The 21,347-nt window shown below is 38.7% G+C and overlaps 1 protein-coding gene across 1 annotated transcript; it reads left to right on the top strand.

The window, feature by feature from the left end:
- Positions 1-1,209: 1,209 nt before the first annotated feature.
- LOC134840691 (uncharacterized) lies at positions 1,210-18,368 on the top strand. The gene is made up of 5 exons (XM_063856663.1): positions 1,210-3,381; positions 6,856-7,124; positions 16,229-16,402; positions 16,835-16,984; positions 17,862-18,368. Exons 1-5 carry the CDS (start codon positions 3,292-3,294, stop codon positions 17,968-17,970), a joined length of 792 nt encoding a protein of 263 aa, XP_063712733.1. The 5' UTR covers positions 1,210-3,291; the 3' UTR covers positions 17,971-18,368.
- Positions 18,369-21,347: the final 2,979 nt, after the last annotated feature.

The raw sequence follows: 21,347 nt of genomic DNA, 5'->3' as shown, positions 1-21,347 counted from the left end.
AATGCCAAGTAGACATTGACAGACAGCTGTGTTTAAATAGATGAAGTCAACAGTCAAAATTTTCTAGACAATGAAGCGGGGGCGAATCTTTACTTTTCCCTAAGGTGTTTATTTCTGAAAGAATTTTCCAAATTGTCCGAATTGTTTTCCCGAACTCACCTTTGGGTGGGGAGGGGTTCAATTTCTGTTGGTGACCCCCTCTTTCATACCTTAACAGCTTCCCTGAGATAAGAATATAATTGAGTCCATATTTTTGTCATTAAGATGGGGGAGGGGCTTACCATTATTTGCTAGACTCTAATCTCAAGGGAGCTGTTGAGGTAGGAAAGAGAATGTCACCAACAGAAATTGAACAGTTTTTTATTAGCCCCCCGGCCCTACTTCCACCTTTCTACGTTGAGCCTTTTTTCCGTGGGGTAGAGAGGTTTTGCCGCAGCCGGTCCCACCTTGAGGAGGCGGGTGAAACTGGAACCCCGCCAATTATGACCGAACCGGGATTCGATCCCAGAACCTTTGTGTTGAATGCCGCGTGGGTTATTCACTCAGCCACGGCTGCTTCCTTTCACCGCCCTAAGGAAGGACTATTTTAAAAACCTCTTTCGAAATGAACCCCCAAGCGAAAGTCCCAAGATTCGCCCCATCTCAAAAAACGGATTTTCATATTTACTGAAGGCCATCATTGAATAAGTCCTTTTTGATAGCCTTTCTCGGTCAACTAGTGCCCTATAATCATCAGCGTCAAAACTCAATGATCACCTTTTTCTGCACCCGTGAGTGTATTATTTCAGCAAAGCCTCTTTTATTGAATTATTATCGAACTTGAAGTAAAGTGTGTTTGTTTTCACTTCAAAGGTCAAATAAACTGCATATTATGGTTGTTGATTTCAAAAAAATGCTGAGTCAAAATTTCTCTCAACAATTAATCATGAATTGTTTAAGTTCATGTAATGTTTCCGAGTTTGCGCTCATAAACCACCTCGAAATAGGACTGTCAAAGCAGAACTAGTGAATGTCTGAAAGGGCAAATAATGACTCTTTAGACACCTTTAATACATGTACACTTGACTCGATATTTGCTAAACTGCAAATGGTTCAGTTTAATGTTGAACTTTGAACTCGGTGGTTTGCACTTTATTAATTTCTCTGCACTTTATTAATTTCTCTTCTTTATGTATTCGACCATACATAGTTGTAAGACATGAAATGTACTCTGAGTCAGTTATGAGTTTAGTTTCAGTGTAGAAATGGACTTGTGACCTTATTTGACGGTGAGAGTCTATTTAGTCTTCATCATATCAGCCGCCAGCCGACCTTCTCAACCACCATTCAACATTTGAAAGAAGAGGTCGAGCCGATTTCTATATTAGAACACTACCAACACGCATTTCTATAGATAGCTCTCTTCATCATAGGAATTGGACAATTGCTGTTGTGACTAGATTCAAATTTGAGAAGATCAACAGCTGATATTGTCCGACTGAAGCAGAGTGCTATTTTGAACTAACTGACAGTCTGAAAAATACCTGACGAGAACAAAAGAGAAGCAGAATACATGCTATTAAAGCCACTTCCAATAGTTCCAATTACATTAATCAGTGCCATTAGTTTCGATCTTGGATTTGCAGACAGCATTTAACTAGATGCCATATCACTTTAATTATAGTTATAATACTTCGTGCCATTGGTTATGAACTCATGATCTGAAGACAGTCGAATAATAACTAATAATCTTCTGCCTAATAATAGGTTAATGAAGTGAAGACTCATCTTATTTATTCATCCAGTTGGTTGTTATTAGTTAGCTCCCAACATAGACCCGCTATTGCGTCATTCCTTCTGAAATTTCCATTATCGGACTTGCCGCAATTCTCTTCTAGTATTTGTTTGCAGCGGGCGAGCAAAAAAGAAGGAAATATTATTCAAATTATTCCACATAACTGCATCCAGTGTTGAAGGAGAAAAGTATATGCATCTCTTCTATCTCTTGAACGAGTATTGTCTTTAGCTGTGGGTTTGTGCAGTGGGTTATTGTGAATTTGTGAAGGTATTTGCCATTATACTAATAGTCTGCAGTTACTCTCTTTCCCATTATGGCCCCTGTTGTGCTTGCTCTTGACCAAATATTGGCCTCGTAAAGTCCCACACTGGTTAAAAACATTAAATTGAGAAAAGACTGAAAAAAGTAGTTGAGTTGCGTACCTGCCTGCCTTATATAGACTTGTATTTTTTACCTCTACGCTACAGTCAAGCAACCATTTTATTCAATCGATTAGTTCTTCCTCCGTTTACTTTATAAGCTCCAAAATTCTCTCTCAGGCATTTTATATTCAATCGATCGCATGCTCTGAATAAAAAAAACAGTAACTAATTGCGCGTTGGTAACTAACTTACTTCCAATCTAACAGCAGTCTTTTCTTTCCCAATTAAAACTTGGCAGCTTCCTGAAATTTTAGCTAATTGATTCAGCAGCGCCGGCAATTAAAAATTCGGATTGAACGTTTGTATCTGTTTGTTGTTGCCATCGATTCATTCTACTCTGAATAACTACTTTTTTATTCAAGAACAATTATCAGTGGCTTCTTGTCTTCAAACTGGACTAAAAACTGGCTACACGTTTTCTAAATCTCGAACTCATCGAAAAAAATACTTATTTGAAAGATATCTTTGTTCTGTAACTCGCACTACAATAAAAACCAGTGACTAAATTGGCCAAACTTGGTTCACATAGCGTTTGAAAAATCGAATGACTTATTGAGTCATTCGAACAACAAATTTGATTTGCTTCACCACCGAATGGTAGTATAGTCCTCTTACTCAACCGCGCCACCATTCGTTAGCTGAATTCCGGAGTAATAGATCATTTGACTAAAATTGACAAATATTTCCTTTTTCTGTCTGAATTGAGGAAAGGTAGTTTGCAATTGCGATTATCCATATCCAATTCTACTTACTATTCAAAAAGAGATCGGGTCTTCAGTCTAAAAGATCCGAAACTGAAATTTATTGCTAGTTCAGTTGGTGCCTAATTGTGGATTGGTTTGAATCGAATTGAATTTAACTCCTATTTGTTTAGAATTCGTGTTAGTTTGTGAATTTCTAATTTTTATACTTCTAGTTCTACCTTCCATTTTTTCTGTAATTGAAATTGTTATTTTCCAACTTTTTATATCTTGCTCGAGTAAATTAGTCTTATCTATTTATCATAACTCAGAGCATAAAATTATATTTCTACGAATTACTCGCATCTGCCTCTAGTTAGTTATATCTAGTTCTAACCGGGTAGTTATAACAATGGCAACTGTCGTGGACTCTCAAGTGGCTGTCTTTGGTGCTCTCTGTCTCATGCTCCAGTTTTTCATCATTCCCTTCCTCGCCAGAAAAGTGAGTACAGTCTTTTTGTTCTCCAGCAAAACAAAGTGTTTAACACTTGCAATTAACAAGTATATAACAACCGCAAACGACCTTGTTCCCTGTAAAACATTTTCCATATTAAGTTATGTGCCATAATTTTGAGCTGTTTTTACGTAGAGTGTCAAAGTAATCATCTTATTTCAAAGTTTAAGAAATTTTTTTTTCAAATTCTCCAAATGTATAATTTGAGCGTCAAAAAGTATGCGGTTCGAAAAATTTTGATATGATTAGGATCGATTGGAACTGATATATTCATTATTCTTGCGATAGCAAGAGTATTACAATCGGTACTTGACTTTTTTCCCGTAACCAACTCTGTCCCCAGGATGACTGAAATTTGGTTATCTCAAAATGCATCTCTATTTCTACCCAACTTCCACGTCTAACAGCTGGCTTCAACGACTGAGTTGATAATTGTTTTACAGCTGGAAAATTTTTTAGATGTGAGTTGATTTTTTTGTCGGCTTTATTGATTTTGACCCAATTCTTGTCGGCTTACTTGCCGGGTAATTAATTCTGTAATTTTTTGCTAGATATTTTGAGTACTTTTTTTCTTCATTTTCATGAGCGTAAAAGTAGTTTATGGTTTTCTGGCGCCAAAAGTTTTTGTTACAAATAAAACCTTTTTGAATTTTGCTGCTGGAATTTTTTTGCAGTAAATTTCCATTTTTTTCAGATGCATGGTTTCTGATTTTTTGTTCTAGTACGTGAAACTAGTTTAAGTTTTAATTAGTTTGGTGCTTTTTCGTTTGAGCAATTTTTTTGAAATCGATTGAAGTTGGTGGTTTAACGTATTGCTTCAATATGTCAAAAAAATGTTAAATTTCCAGATATTTTTCGCAACATTGAATTGACTGGTTTTGTCTTTAAAGGAATGTGGCGGCAAGTTCTGCACGAGATCCTGGAGTGTGGTTATTTTCTGCCTGAAATTATTCAATAAAAAAACTTAATAGAAACTAAAAAAAAACTGAATTTCAATTAGTTTCCTTTGCTAAAAGGAAGCAATTTCCATTATCAAACATCAAATGTGTAAAGGTCACGAAAAACGTGATCGACTTCTAATTTCGAAAATGAAATTTAGTTATCAGATTTCCCTGCGAAATAAAAATTTTTCCTATTGATCCAGTTTTCTGAAGTTGGGTTATTTTTGCGAATAAGTGACAACCATAAATTGAAATTTAAAGAGTTTTAAAGCACTTTGTTTCTCTGCACATCAAATCTGAGATTTTTTAATTCAAAAAACAAGTCAAGGCACTTTGTTTCTCGACACATCAAATCTTGAGATTTTTTAATTCAAAAAACAAGTCAGTTTTTTTTGGGTTTACTTGTGTAGGTTGACTCTTTCCCAACTGTTTGTTGGCTATGTTTTTTAGTATAATTCTACTTGTGTAGTGTCTTGTGATTGAAAACTAGACTTATTTGCAGTTTTTACTTTTTGTTAAAATGGTGTAAGAGCTATTTCGACTGAGCTCGGTTGGTGACTCCATTGATATTTTCTAAGTATGTCTGCTTATTAAATCTCACGGTTTTTTGTAAAAAAAAAACTTGTATTTCTGTTGGCTTGAAAGCTTTCTGATAATCTTTTAGCGGTTCAGTACACTAATAATGTGTTTTTTGTAGACCCATAATATTTTTTTGCGTGTGCTGACTGGGAGTATCCGAAACGTCTGGCTAAAATTTTACTATGGCAAAGATTTTTTCGGCCGAACTAGCGAATACATTTTTTGTCGGCTTAGTTACTGATTCACAACTTTAGTTTCAATGATAATTTATAGTTGCTAATTGTCTTTTCCATTTTTTCCTCAAAATGAACGTCTTTCGAGACAAGTGTATGAAAATTTTGGATTTCAATATTTTTTTACGCTTGCGGTTATCAAATTGTACTATAGACTTTTTTCTAGATAACCAGTTTAACAAAATCAGTTGAATCAATTATGCTGACAAGCTCAATTCCATGAAAATTCAAATTAAATTTCCGGGTACTACTTAAACTTTTTTATGTATAATTATAGAGTTCTGCTGATGAGTTTCTGCTGATCAATTTTCGGCTTCATGAATGTCGACTTAAGCTCTGTCGGTTTAGTTTCCAAATTATCTAGTTCCTGTTTGATAAAAACAACGTTTGTGGAAATGCATGGATTCGTGTTTTTTGGAGAGCTCTCCTTCCCCTGCATGCCTGCATAATCCCCTAGTCTCTTTTTACCTTTACTTCACTTTCTACAGACTTCGAAAAAATGTGTGGGAGGAATTTTCGACCCATATTTTTTTTAAACATTTTCTCAAAAACTACCCTCCCAATTTTGAGATTCTGGATTCAATAGAGAGAACGAGTGACGAGAAGCTCCCCTGCATTAGCGATTACGGCCAAATTTTTTGACGCCCAAGTATTATGGCCCTCGGAAAAGTCAAACTTTCGATGTTTTAAACCGTTTTTTGAAAGTTTTTGACTTTTCTCGAAAACTACCCTCACAAATTTTGAAGTTTTTGGGGTCAATGGTTAGAGCGGGTTGTTGAAGCTCCCCTTCATAAGCGGCTACTCACAAATTTTTTAATAGAAAAATGAATGGCCCTCGAAAAAGTCAAAACTTCGATTTTTGGACAGTTTTGACTATTATCGAAATCCACTCTTCCAAATCTTATTTCATGGGATCAGTGGAGAAAAAAGGTTATGCAATTTTTTCTATTTTCAATTTTTTCTATTTTCTCGGTTTCATTCTTGTTTTTTTTTGAAACTCACTTTTCAATTGTTTCCATGTGATAGGCCAATAACGCTCTCCAATACATAGTACAAAATTCATGATGATTGGTTCTGGACTTTGAGAACCAGAAGTCAAATGAATTTTTGTTTAATCCGATTGCAATACAAATGCAATTTGAAACCGATTACTGAAATTATTAAGTCTCGAAAATTGGTCAAGCGTGAAAGCTTCATTAATGAATGTGTCATTTATGAACATTCCGGAAAATGTCATAAAAACTTCAAAAGCTAAGAATAATCAATCGTTTCCTGTTTCTTTGAATTCAATGCTTTCTTCAAATATCCTGTTGGCTGTGTTCTTTTTGATATGTTAATGATATGTAAATTTAAAAAATCAGTCTTTAACTGCCAGCTGTCTTTTTATTAATCTCTTTCATTGATGACGGAAGTGCTTAATGGAAGTTCAGCCTTCCTTCTCTCGCTTTGCTTTGTTTGTAGTTTTATGAGAGCAAAGTGAGACACACTGATAACTTGAAAATGCTTGAAGTTTTTGACAGTTTTATTGATAAGTTGGAACTTTTTTGCATTTCTGCAAAACGGCACATTGTTTCTATATTCATTATGTTTAATGAAATGGCTGCAACGCATCGCTTTGTTCCACGCGAAGAAGTACTTAGGCTAGAGGATGAAGGACTTTACTTTTTGTACAAGATATTATCATTTTTAATTTGCCGTGTTTTCTTTAGTGTCTGGGGGAGTTGAAGCCGATGAAGATGTTCGACGTGACTGAGTGCAGCATGTCTTTGATCATGTCTGCTCTAGTGAGTGTGTGTTCTTGTGTGTCTCTGGCGAACAGTGAGGACATACACGAGTATCCATGGTTCCAGAGTGCCTGCCAGATCCTCATCTGCTACCTATTGTCTCACATGCTCTTCTGCATCTACCACGAGGGCTTCCTCTCTCCCAAGATCAGAGTGTGGATTGGTCATCATACAGTGTCCATCATAGCCATCAGGCAAGTCAAAATTCCTCTCCAGACCAGACCAGGAGCTCGGAAAGAACTTTGGTTCCTCTGCTTTCTGTGAAATCGGCTGTTTTCTTTTCTTATAAATTGAGGTACCTCAAACAAACTAAAAGTTGAGTGATACATTGTAATTATATTGCAATTAGCAGGGGTATTGCAACCTGGTATTTCTTTTTTCCCCGTTAAAAACTTGGTTCACAAAATTTTCACGTGAGAGGTTACGTGCTTAAACTTGCCCCATTCTAAATTCGACTCTAATGACTGATTTTGCCCATTTGGCGCACAGGTAACGACCGTTCTTGGGACGACAAAGGGCGGCGTTCGAATTCAGGTGGAATTTTCATTATGTTGGCTCTTATCTTTTTAGTTGGCTCATTTTGCGTCTTTTGAAGTAAAAAAAATAGTTTTGGAAATGCATTTGGACGATTTAATTTATCGTGTATTTAGATTGTGTTTTTAGGTAATGTAATGAATGTTGGCGATTATAAATAAAATTATTATGCTAGTTTAGGGCAGCGTTTTGAGACCCTACTGGGTCCGTTTGCTGTTCTCTCGGGGTTAAATTATAGTGAATTGTCTAAATACATTTGAATGAAATAATTATCTATTGGTGCAATTTTTAAGTATTGGGTTAGTCTTATCAAACAATTGTCAATTATCAAAGATTTTTAGTTCCAAGAGTTCTAACGTCATCAGTTTTGTTCTTCGAAAACAATTCAAAATTATTCTGTCTTTCATGTTAATTTTGAGTTTATTGACACTCTTTCAACTGCCTGCCGGCTATCTTTATGCGTTTCTGTGCATCGGGGGAAATTTGGAGTTCAAAAACTTCTTTTTACAGGAGTATTTCAAGTTGTTGTTACAGGAAGCTAGTAGTAATTTTAGGGCAGTTGTGTTGTAGATTTTGTTGACAATGCCGATAGAGAAAATGTTGGTGGCGAACGTGGGCAGTGTGTTCATAATGTGTATGTGTTGTGTTGTAGCATCTTGTTGACGATGCCGATTGAGAATGTGTTGGTCGCGAATGTGGGCAGTGTGTTCATTATGTGTATGTGTTGTGTTGTAGCATCTTGTTGACGATGCCGATTGAGAATGTCTTGGTGGCGAATTTGGGCAGTGTGTTCATAATGTGTATCTGTTGTGTTGTAGCATCTTGTTGACGATGCCGATTGAGAATGTGTTGGTCGCGAATGTGGGCAGTGTGTTCATTATGTGTATGTGTTGTGTTGTAGCATCTTGTTGACTATCCCCATTGAGAATGTGTTGGTGGCGACTGTGGGCAGTGTGTTCATAATGTATGTGTTGTGTTGTAGCATCTTGTTGACGATGCCGATTGAGAATGTGTTGGTGGCTAATTTGAGCAGTGTTCGTTATGTGTTTGTGTTGTGTTGTAGCATCTTGTTGACCATGCCGATTGAGAATGTGTTGGTCGCGAATGCGGGCAGTGTGTTCATTATGTGTATGTGTTGTGTTGTAGCATCTTGTTGACGATGCCGATCGAGAATGTGTTGGTGGCGACTGTGGGCAGTGTGTTCATAATGTATGTGTTGTGTTGTGTTGTAGCATCTTGTTGACGATGCCGATTGAGAATGTGTTGGTGGCTAATTTGAGCAGTGTTCGTTATGTGTTTGTGTTGTGTTGTAGCATCTTGTTGACCATGCCGATTGAGAATGTGTTGGTCGCGAATGTGGAGAGTGTGTTCATTATGTGTATGTGTTGTGTTGTAGCATCTTGTTGACGATGCCGATTGAGAATGTGTTGGTCGCGAATGTGGGCAGTGTGTTCATTATATGTATGTGCTGAGTTGTAACATCTTGTTGACGATGCCGATTGAGAATTGTTGGTGGCGAATGTGGGCAGTGTGTTCATAATATGTGTGTGTTTTGTTTTAGCATCTTGTTGACGATGCCGATTGAGAATGTGTTGGTGGCGAATTTGGGAAGTGTTCTTTATGTGTATGTGTTGTTGTAGCATCTTGTTGACCATGCTGATTGAGAAAGTGTTGATGGCGAATTTGGGCAGTGTTTATTATGTGTATGTGTTGTGCTGTAGCATCTTGTTGACGATGCTGATTGAGAATGTGTTGGTCGCGAATGTGGGCCGTGTGTTCATTATGTGTATGTGTTGTTTTGTAGCATCTTGTTGACGATGCCGATTGGGAATGTGTTGGTGGCGAATGTGGGCAGTGTGTTCATAATGTGTATGTGTTGTGTTGTAGCATCTTGTTGATGATGCCGATTGAGAATGTGTTGGTTGCGAATGTGGGCAGTGTGTTCATTATGTGTATGTGTTGTGTTGTAGCATCTTGTTGACGCTGCTGATTGAGAATGTGTTGTTGGCGAATTTGGGCAGTGTTCATTATGTGTTTGTGTTGTGTTGAAGCATCTTGTTGACGATGCCGATGGAGAATGTTTTGGTCGCGAATGTGGGCAGTGTGTTAATTATGTGTATGTGTTGTGTTGTAGCATCTTATTGAGGATGCCGATTGAGAATCAGTTGCTGGCGAATGTGGGCAGTGTGTTCATAATGTGTATGTATTGTGTTGTAGCATCTTGTTGACGATGCCGATTGAGAATGTGTTGGTGGCGAGTTTGGGCAGTGTTTATTTTGTGTATATGTTGAGTTGTAGCATCTTGTTGACGATGCCGATTGAGAATGTGTTGGTCGCGAATGTGGGCATTGTGTTCATTATGTGTATGTGTTGTGTTGTAGCATCTTGTTGACGATGCCGATTGAGAATGTGTTGGTCGCGAATGTGGGCCGTGTGTTCATTATGTGTATGTGTTGTTTTGTAGCATCTTGTTGACAATGCCGATTGGGAATGTGTTGGTGGCGAATGTGGGCAGTGTGTTCTTAATGTGTATGTGTTGTGTTGTAGCATCTTGTTGATGATGCCGATTGAGAATGTGTTGGTGGCGAATTTGGGCAGTGATCATTATGTGTATGTGTTGTGTTGTAGCATCTTGTTGACGATGCTGATTGAGAATGTGTTGTTGGCGAATTTGGGCGGTGTTCATTATGTGTTTGTGTTGTGTTGAAGCATCTTGTTGACGATGCCGATGGAGAATGTTTTGGTCGCGAATGTGGGCAGTGTGTTAATTATGTGTATGTGTTGTGTTGTAGCATCTTTTTGAGGATGCCGATTGAGAATCAGTTGCTGGCGAATGTGGGCAGTGTGTTCATAATGTGTATGTATTGTGTTGTAGCATCTTGTTGACGATGCCGATTGAGATTGTGTTGGTGGCGAGTTTGGGCAGTGTTTATTTTGTGTATATGTTGTGTTGTAGCATCTTGTTGACGATGCCGATTGAGAATGTGTTGGTCGCGAATGTGGGCAGTGTGTTCATTATGTGTTTTGTTGTAGCATCTTGTTGACGATGCCGATCGAGAATGTGTTGGTCGCGAACGTGGGCAGTGTGTTCATAATGTGTATGTTTTGTGTTGTAGCATCTTGTTGACGATGCCGATTGAGAATGTGTTGGTCGCGAATGTGGGCAGTGTGTTCATAATGTGTATGTGTTGTGTTGTAGCATGTTGTTGACGATGCCGATTGAGAATGTGCTGGTCGCGAATGTGGGCAGTGTGTTCATTATGTGTATGTGTTTTGTTGTAGCATCTTGTCGACGATGCCGATTGAGATTGTGTTGGTGGCGAATGTGGGCAGTGCGTTCATAATGTGTATGTGTTGTGTTGCATTGTAGCATCTTGTTGACGATGCCGGTTGAGAATTATTTGGTCGCGAATGTGGGCAGTGTGTTCATTATGTGTATGTGTTGTGTTGTAGCATCTTGTTGACGATGCCGATTGAAAATATGTTGGTCGCGAATGTGGGTAGTGTGTTCATTATGTGTATGTGTTTTGTTGTAGCATCTTGTTGACGATGCCCATCGAGAATGTGTTGGTCGCGAACGTGGGCAGTGTGTTCATAATGTATATGTGTTGTGTTGTAGCATCTTGTAGACGATGCCGAATGAGAATGTGTTGGTCGCGAATGTGGGCAGTGTGTTCATGATGTGTATGTGTTGTGTTGTAGCATCTTGTCGATGATGCCGATTGAGAATATGTTGGTCGCGAATGTGGGCAGTGTGTTCATAATGTGTATGTGTTGTGTTGCGTTGTAGCATCTTGTCGACGATGTCGATTGAGAATGTGTTAGTCGCGAATGTGGGCAGTGTGTTCGTAATGTGTATGTGTTGTGTTGTAGCATGTTGTTGACGATGCCGATTGAGAATGTGTTGGTCGCGAATGTGGGCAGTGTGTTCATTATGTGTATGTGTTTTGTTGTAGCATCTTGTCGACGATGCCGATTGAGATTGTGTTGGTGGCGAATGTGGGCAGTGCGTTCCTAATGTGTATGTGTTGTGTTGCGTTGTAGCATCTTGTTGACGATGCCGGTTGAGAATTATTTGGTCGCGAATGTGGGCAGTGTGTTCATTATGTGTATCTGTTGTGTTGTAGCATTTTGTTGACGATGCCGATTGAAAATATGTTGGTCGCGAATGTGGGTAGTGTGTTCATTATGTTTATGTGTTTTGTTGTAGCATCTTGTTGACGATGCCGATCGAGAATGTGTTGGTCGCGAACGTGGGCAGTGTGTTCATAATGTGTATGTGTTGTGTTGTAGCATCTTGTTGACGATGCCGATTGAGAATGTGTTGGTCGCGAATGTGGGCAGTGTGTTCATGATGTGTATGTGTTGTGTTGCGTTGTAGCATCTTGTCGACGATGCCGATTGAGAATGTGTTAGTCGCGAATGTGGGCAGTGTGTTCATAATGTGTATGTGTTGTGTTGTAGCATATTGTTGACGATGCCGATTGAGAATGTGTTGGTCGCGAATGTGGGCAGTGTGTTCATTATGTGTATGTGTTTTGTTGTAGCATCTTGTCGACGATGCCGATTGAGATTGTGTTGGTGGCGAATGTGGGCAGTGTGTTCCTAATGTGTATGTGTTGTGTTGCGTTGTAGCATCTTGTTGACGATGCCGGTTGAGAATTATTTGGTCGCGAATGTAGGCAGTGTGTTCGTTATGTGTTTGTGTTGTGTTGTAGCATCTTGTTGACGATGCCGATTGAAAATATATTGGTCACGAATGTGGGCAGTGTGTTCATAATGTGTATGTGTTGTGTTGCGTTGTAGCATCTTGTCGACGATGTCGATTGAGAATGTGTTAGTCGCGAATGTGGGCAGTGTGTTCATAATGTGTATGTGTTGTGTTGTAGCATGTTGTTGACGATGCCGATTGAGAATGTGTTGGTCGCGAATGTGGGCAGTGTGTTCATTATGTGTATGTGTTTTGTTGTAGCATCTTGTCGACGATGCCGATTGAGATTGTGTTGGTGGCGAATGTGGGCAGTGCGTTCCTAATGTGTATGTGTTGTGTTGCGTTGTAGCATCTTGTTGACGATGCCGGTTGAGAATTATTTGGTCGCGAATGTGGACAGTGTGTTCATTATGTGTATCTGTTGTGTTGTAGCATTTTGTTGACAATGCCGATTGAAAATATGTTGGTCGCGAATGTGGGTAGTGTGTTCATTATGTTTATGTGTTTTGTTGTAGCATCTTGTTGACGATGCCGATCGAGAATGTGTTGGTCGCGAACGTGGGCAGTGTGTTCATAATGTGTATGTGTTGTGTTGTAGCATCTTGTTGACGATGCCGATTGAGAATGTGTTGGTCGCGAATGTGGGAAGTGTGTTCATGATGTGTATGTGTTGTGTTGCGTTGTAGCATCTTGTCGACGATGCCGATTGAGAATGTGTTAGTCGCGAATGTGGGCAGTGTGTTCATAATGTGTATGTGTTGTGTTGTAGCATGTTGTTGACGATGCCGATTGAGAATGTGTTGGTCGCGAATGTGGGCAGTGTGTTCATTATGTGTATGTGTTTTGTTGTAGCATCTTGTCGACGATGCCGATTGAGATTGTGTTGGTGGCGAATGTGGGCAGTGTGTTCCTAATGTTTATGTGTTGTGTTGCGTTGTAGCATCTTGTTGACGATGCCGGTTGAGAATTATTTGGTCGCGATTGTAGGCAGTGTGTTCGTTATGTGTTTGTGTTGTGTTGTAGCATCTTGTTGACGATGCCGATTGAAAATATATTGGTCACGAATGTGGGTAGTGTGTTCATTATGTGTATGTGTTTTGTTGTAGCATCTTGTTGACGATGCCGATCGAGAATGTGTTGTTCGCGAACGTGGGCAATGTGTTCATAATGTGTATGTGTTGTGTTGTAGCATCTTGTTGACGATGCCGATTGAGAATGTGTTGGTCGCGAATATGGGCAGTGTGTTCATAATGTGTATGTGTTGTGTTGTAGCATCTTAATGACGATGCCGATTGAGAATGTGTTGGTCTCGAATGTGGGCAGTGTGTTCATGATGTGTATGTGTTGTGTTGTAGCATCTTGTTGACGATGCCGATTGAGAATATGTTGGTCGCGAATGTGGGCAGTGTGTTCATAATGTGTATGTGTTGTGTTGCGTTGTAGCATCTTGTCGACGATGCCGATTGAGAATGTGTTAGTCGCGAATGTGGGCAGTGTGTTCATTGTGTGTATGTGTTTTGTTGTAGCATCTTGTCGACGATGCCGATTGAGATTGTGTTGGTGGCGAATGTGGGCAGTGCGTTCATTATGTGTATGTGTTGTGTTGTAGCATCTTGTTGATGATGCCGGTTGAGAATTATTTGGTCGCGAATGTGGGCAGTGTGTTCATTATGTGTATGTGTTATGTTGTAGCATCTTGTTGACGATGCCGATTGAAAATATGTTGGTCGCGAATGTGGGTAGTGTGTTCATAATGTGTATGTGTATGTGTTGTGTTGTAGCATCTTGTTGACGATGCCGATTGAGAATGTGTTGGTCGCGAATGGAGAATGTGTTGGTCGCGAATGTGGGCAGTGTGTTCATATTGTTTATGTGTTGTGTTATAGCATCTTGTTGACGATGCCGATTGAGAATGTGTTGGTCGCGAATGTGGGCAGTGTGTTCATAATGTGTATGTGTTGTGTTGTAGCATCTTGTTGACAATGCCGATTGAGAATGTGTTGGTCGCGAATGTGGGTAGTGTGTTCATAATGTGTATGTGTTGTGTTGTAGCATCTTGATGACGATGCCGATTGAGAATGTGTTGGTCGCGAATGTGGGCAGTGTGTTCATAATGTTTATGTGTTGTGTTATAGCATCTTGTTGACGATGCCGATTGAGAATGTGTTGGTCGCAAATGTGGGCAAGGTGTTCATAATGTATGTGTTGTGTTGTAGCATCTTTTTGACGATGCCGATTGAGAATGTGTTGGTCGCGAATGTGGGCTGTGTGTTCATAATGTGTATGTGTTGTGTTGTAGCATCTTGTTGACGATGCCGATTGAGAATGTGTTGGTCGCGAATGTGGGCAGTTTGTTCATAATGTGTATTTGTTGTGTTGTAGCATCTTGTTGACGATGCCGATTGAGATTGTGTTGGTCGCGAATGTGGGCAGTGTGTTCATGATGTGTAAGTGTTGTGTTGTGTTGTAGCATCTTGTCGACGATGCTGATTGAGAATGTGTTGGTCGCGAATGTGGGCAGTGTGTTCATAATGTGTATGTGTTGTGTTGTAGCATCTTGTTGACGATGCCGATTGAGAATGTGTTGGTCGCGAATGTAGGCAGTGTGTTCACAATGTGTATGTGTTGTGTTGTAGCATCTTGTAGACGATGCCGATTGAGAATGTGTTGGTCGCGAGTGTAGGCAGTGTGTTCATAATGTGTATGTGTTGTGTTGTAGCATCTTGTTGACGATGCCGATTGAGAATGTGTTGGTCGCGAATGTGGGCAGTTTGTTCATAATGTGTATGTGTTGTGTTGTAGCATCTTGTTGACGATGCCGATTGAGAATATGTTGGTCGCGAATGTGGGCAGTGTGTTCATGATGTGTATGTGTTGTGTTGTGTTGTAGCATTTGTCGACGATGCTGATTGAGAATGTGTTGGTCGCGAATGTGGGCAGTGTGTTCATAATGTGTATGTGTTGTGTTGTAGCATCTTGTTGACGATGCCGATTGAGAATGTGTTGGTCGCGAATGTAGGCAGTGTGTTCATAATGTGTATGTGTTGTGTTGTAGCATCTTGTTGACTATGCCGGTTGAGAATGTGGGTCGCGAATGTAGGCAGTGTGTTCATAATGTGTATGTGTTGTGTTGTAGCATCTTGTTGACGATGCCGATTGAGAATGTGTTGGTCGCGAATGTGGGCAGTTTGTTCATAATGTGTATGTGTTGTGTTGTAGCATCTTGTTGACGATGCCGATTGAGAATATGTTGGTCGCGAATGTGGGCAGTGTGTTCATGATGTGTATGTGTTGTGTTGTGTTGTAGCATTTGTCGACGATGCTGATTGAGAATGTGTTGGTCGCGAATGTGGGCAGTGTGTTCATAATGTGTATGTGTTGTGTTGTAGCATCTTGTTGACGATGCCGATTGAGAATGTGTTGGTCGCGAATGTAGGCAGTGTGTTCATAATGTGTATGTGTTGTGTTGTAGCATCTTGTTGACTATGCCGGTTGAGAATGTGGGTCGCGAATGTAGGCAGTGTGTTCACAATGTGTATGTGTTGTGTTGTAGCATCTTGTAGACGATGCCGATTGAGAATGTGTTGGTCGCGAGTGTAGGCAGTGTGTTCATAATGTGTATGTGTTGTGTTGTAGCATCTTGTTGACGATGCCGATTGAGAATGTGTTGGTCGCGAATGTGGGCAGTTTGTTCATAATGTGTATGTGTTGTGTTGTAGCATCTTGTTGACGATGCCGATTGAGAATATGTTGGTCGCGAATGTGGGCAGTGTGTTCATGATGTGTATGTGTTGTGTTGTGTTGTAGCATTTGTCGACGATGCTGATTGAGAATGTGTTGGTCGCGAATGTGGGCAGTGTGTTCATAATGTGTATGTGTTGTGTTGTAGCATCTTGTTGACGATGCCGATTGAGAATGTGTTGGTCGCGAATGTAGGCAGTGTGTTCATAATGTGTATGTGTTGTGTTGTAGCATCTTGTTGACTATGCCGGTTGAGAATGTGGGTCGCGAATGTAGGCAGTGTGTTCATAATGTGTATGTGTTGTGTTGTAGCATCTTGTTGACGATGCCGATTGAGAATGTGTTGGTCGCGAATGTGGGCAGTGTGTTCATGGAGCTGTCCAACCCCTTCACCAATGCAGTCTTCCTCCTCCAACACGTGGGCTACAATCTAGACAACTCCATCCTCTTCGTCATTTTATGTGCCCTATGGATTGCCACTTTCATGTTAGTAGTACAACACATCCATCATTCATCGGTACTTTTTGTCATTTTCATTGGCATAAGTTAACTCTGTTTTTAAACGTCATTTTGTCATTTTTGTTCAATTTTTTTCACTGCTTGTACGTTTCTCGTAGAATGTAAAAAGCTAAACTGCTCTTAACTAAACAAACGAAATTATTTGGCTCGAAAAATTGTCGACGAAATGTTAGACCCAAGCTGACGTTACACATAGCCAAATAGCCTAATGAAAGTGAGCTCGAAAATTTTGGATTTAATGCTCTTTTGTTTTTTTTTCTGGAGCAGTTATGGGCCGGAAAAACTGCTACAATATAAGTTTTAAAGACTGGGTTTTTTTCAAAATGAAGTTCTCTGTTGAGAACTATGATGCACAATGTTTTTGTGGCGTGTGATGTGATGTGTGATTGGTTGTTTCAGATTGTGTAGACTGATTCCGATGCCCTACATATTCTACATCTACGTGGACTGCTACCTCCTAGACAACAGTGTGGCCATGTGCACTGACAAGACATTCACCCTCCCCCTCCTTCTCATGTTCACCACAATATCCACACTCAATCTATTCTGGCAAGTCTACAACCACCACAACTACTCTTACTTATCACCCCCCCCCCCCTCTCTCTTTCTCTCACCTCTCACTCTCCTCGCCTATGGCACCTGTAACTAATACCCACCCTTAAGATGTGAACTAATGGAATAGTCAAGTATTGCCAATCTCGTCCCACTTACAATTATCCTTCTTTTGCCGTTGTGGATTGTTTAAATGATCCTTGGTTACAATCAATTGTATTGCCCCTCGCAAATATTGTACATCCGAATTTTTTCATGTCAATATAATGATATCGAACCAATAAATGACGTTAGGGATATTTTCCAAAAGTACTTTCAGTTATTTTATTTGCTATCTTCATCCCAATATTTTTTGTAATTTTTGTCCTAGTGACGTAATTTTTGAATTATTGCACTGTTTTTAACTATCAATGAACGCTTTTTTTTCGTTTTTTTCGATGATTTTTTTCGTTTTGTTTTCTTTAAGAATTTGATTTTCTCCGATTTCTACTTAATTAATTCATTCGCTAAAAGGAAGGCAAATTATGCTCTTCAATTATGGAAGCGGAAATGACGCGCAAAATATGAAGGATTTTTTAGGTTCGAAAGGGGGATTTAAGTTTTTTAGATTTCCCAGCAAAATGATTAAATTGTCTATTGATCGAGTTTTCTCTAATTGGGCTGCTTTCATGAAAAAAGTGCTGATTTCAAATATTTTTGAAATTTAGAGAGCTTCAACATATATTTAATTAATTGTTTTGTTTTCCTGGAGTTGATTGACACTACTCCAACTGCTTGTTGGCTAAATTTGTTTTTTTGTGTGTTGAGGGAGCTGGTACGGTACCATTGAAAAACCATCATAATCGCTTTTAGAGTGCGAAGTTCATTTGTGTAGGTTCTCGCAGATGATGAGCGGGTGTGTGTCATTCCTGTTTGAGAACAACAAGACAGAGGAGGGCAAGTCGAAGACGAAGAGTCCCCTGGACGACTACAAGACCGAATGACAGCCCCCCGCTCCCCCCCCCCCCCCGAACGAAGAGATTATTATAGAACGTGAACAACAAAAAATGGGGGAGAGCAGAAAAGGAAGTGTGATTTAATAGAATTAGGCACTAGTGCTTGCGTCATAAAACCACAGAAAACCATAGGCGAAGAGCAGAGAGTTGGAGAAATACGGAAGAAAGTAGAAGAAAATACGCTTAAAATTAATTTGAACAGAAAGACGAAAACAACCCGTTCGAGTTCTAATTTAGATCTAATTTTATTCTACAAGTAGAAGGAGAGATAAAAGATGTTTTTAAATTGTTTACACTTATTGTCAGTTATCACTGAGTTGTTATAGTACCGCTAAACAGGTCACTGTTGTTTAATTCCCAGTCTCAAATAAAGAAATGAATTCAATAAATCCTTATTCCTTAATTATTATCAATTCAAGTTCCTTCAGTCGGCTGGAGAAGTAGCTTTGAGGTAGATTAGGACATGCAATGCTTAATTACACTTGCGATTAACAAATCGGAATACAGACTTTTTCAGGTTAACGACTTGCTTAATAAAATCACTGATTCATTTTCTCAGCTTTTTTTATTAGAATAACAAATTCGAGGTACCAATTTGACCTGTTTAGTGTGAAGAGAACGTCCATGCGTAGGCCCACAGTTAATGGAATTGATTCTGGCCAGAAGGTAGTTCTTCATAAATTGTTTTTTTTTGAGAAATTTAATTATCCGATTATCGTTAGTCTGCTTTTTTGTCGCTTGAATATACTTTTTTGCTTAAACGGTTTTTGTTTCTGTTTTTTTTTCCGACTTAGTCTGTTGACGGCTTGCTTGCCGCTTTGTGAGTTTTCCGGATGCTCATCCAACGCTTGCAGTTTTTCTTGCATGTTTCTCATATTAAACATCATTCGAGGCAAACTTATAAAATTTTCGTTGGAATTTTTTTTTGACTTTTTTCCAATGCTTTTTTAGCATTGCGATAACCAAAGGTATTGCAAGCGGGTACTAGACTTTTTCGTTCAAATAAAATAATTTTGTTCACAGAATGGTCGAATGGTAATCAGTATGTTTTATATCAAGACGAATTAGTAGCATCTTTGGAGTGTATTAACTGCATATGTACCTTGGTTGAACGTTAAGGGAGATTATAAAGTAGATTTTATCTGTTCCGAAAGTTTTCAATTGGTTTTCGGCTTTGAGGTCTGTCGGCTTCGTTTCCGTCGGCTAACTTTGTAATGTTTTTGTTCTTTTAATTTTCGATGGTATTAGAACGAAAGCAATTGAACTTGAGAATTTTCCGAACAATCAAACTCACTCTCTTAAGCCCTCTGTAATAAACTTTAAGAAAATTTTCGATTTTTTTTACCCTTGAGATAGAAGGAGTATTGCAATCGGGTACTAGACTTTTTTACCTAAACAACTTTGTCCACAGGGCTCATTTGACTCCATGTCATAGTACTCCATGTTTCCAAATTGTAGGTTTTTCATTTTTTGTGCAAACTGGTTTTGCTATATTTGATAACTACAGTAATTTGAAAAATAACAACTCTGATTTGAAAAATTTTATTTTTTGGTTGAACGGGTTCAGTTTGTTATATCGGCTAGTTCAACTTGTAAAGGGCAGTTTCAAGGTCGATTTTTTGGCAATGCTTTTGCTTGTTTCAGGAGAAATTTATAGCATAAGTATCATTTTTGTCAACAGTTTCATTTTTGCCTGAACGAGGTTCGACCCAAGTTTTTCGCTATAGATGCCTCTCGGTTTTGAATGCTTGCTTGGGCTGTTTAATAACATTATCCGCGACAAATGTAGGAAATTTTTTTTCAGCCTTATTGTTTCGAGCGTTTGAAAAATGGGGAGGCACTTTGTATTCGGGTGTGTTTTAGTTTTTTGTATTCGGGTGTGTTGGTTTTTTTTCTTTTTGTTTTCCACGCAAAATCAGGTATCACAAATCTTTATCAGAATGGGTCCAGTGATACATCATTTTGAAGCCCCTTTTAATTGTGATTCGAGCGACATTTAAAAATTTCAAAAATTTTTTCAGTGTCGAGAAAAACCGGTTTGATGATTTTTGTTCTAATTTCGAATAAATAGGGTGTGAGCGTGTAGTCTTACAATAGCTTATTTAAGCTTACTTTAAACCGTGAAATTTTGATTGTACTCAAACAAAATAGTTTTTTGACTTTTTCAGCGCCATTTTGTTAAGAAAGTTTACAAATTCTAAAAATTTCTGCAAACTTTTTAAAAATATTTTCCTGAAACGCACAAATATGCAGTCGAAAGGTCTTCCCCCACAGTATACGTTTTTTTGCTTTTCTAGTCAATTTTCTTCAAAAATTGTTTTTCCGAATGGCTTTTTTTAATATGACAGTCAAATATGCTTAAGTTTTTTTTTCATTCAGATCTTTTTTATCACACCATGTAGCAAAAAATCGACATTTGAAGAAAAAAAATTTGTATGTTTTAAGGTTTTGTTCGGAACATTCTGCGCTACATGCACAGTAACTGGTTATCCCTGTTTTTTTGTGTGTTCAAGTTCACATGCATAACTTTTCTGTACTAAATGTGAAGACTTAAGTATAGGTCGGGGTGATATTTTTAAGTTTTTTTTCAGATGTTCATTCATAACATAGCATTTTCAACCCATTAAGGTATAATTGTTATTGAGCTCAATTTAACTTCTTCTGTAAAGCTTAGGTATAATGCCCTCTTTAAGCAATAATGAAATAGTGAGGTTTTATATAGTTCTTGCTGTTTTTTTTAAGTTCAGTGCATATCCATTCTTAAGAGGAAGATAAAATCCACTACGGTGTTGAACAGCAAAAATGTAAAGGCCACGAAAAACTTGATCGTCTTCTACTTTCCAAAATGGAAATTAATTGTTCTACACATTTAAAGAGCTTTAAAGCCATCTACTTTTTTCTTCGAAATTCAAAAGTTGAAGATTTTTGAAAAAATAATAATAAGTCCGGTTTTGTTTCAGTTTAATTGCGTTCATTACTTTTTTCCAACTGTCAGTTGGCTCTGTTAAATTCAAAACCAATCAACCATCCGGCACATCTGTCTAAGAGGTGCGGTTCGAAGATTTGCGGTTCGAATCCAGCCGGGCCCTTTTTTTTACAAACTAGAGTATGTGTGCTTTTCGGACTATCGTCGGTCTGTTTGTTTTTGTCGGCTTAGTTCCCGTCGTAGCTCGATGGTTCAGTTTTATTCGAAGTTGCTGTAGCCCTCATGCTTGAGATGACGTAGCGCGAATAAAAAATGCAAATAAAAAATGTTGGCTAATTTAGGTTATTTTCTGTATGCTTAATTTTATCTGCTTATTTGCGCAGAAAGGACTTTTTTGAAAACTTGGCGTTTTTATAGCATTACCAAAGCTCTTTGTAGA

This window comes from Symsagittifera roscoffensis, chromosome 2 (assembly GCF_963678635.1).
Source record: "Symsagittifera roscoffensis chromosome 2, txSymRosc1.1, whole genome shotgun sequence".
In the NCBI taxonomy this organism is placed as follows: Eukaryota; Metazoa; Xenacoelomorpha; order Acoela; family Convolutidae; genus Symsagittifera; species Symsagittifera roscoffensis.
This window is presented reverse-complemented; position numbering and strand designations above follow the sequence as displayed.

Bases quoted from the DNA above. Each gene is read 5' to 3' on its own strand.
- LOC134840691 (XM_063856663.1), top strand. From the start codon at position 3,292: ATGGCAACTGTCGTGGACTCTCAAGTGGCTGTCTTTGGTGCTCTCTGT. The intron at 3,382-6,855 runs GTGAGTACAGTC...TGTTTTCTTTAG, and splicing joins TTCCCTTCCTCGCCAGAAAA to TGTCTGGGGGAGTTGAAGCC. The intron at 7,125-16,228 runs GCAAGTCAAAAT...GTTGTGTTGTAG, and splicing joins GTGTCCATCATAGCCATCAG to CATCTTGTTGACGATGCCGA.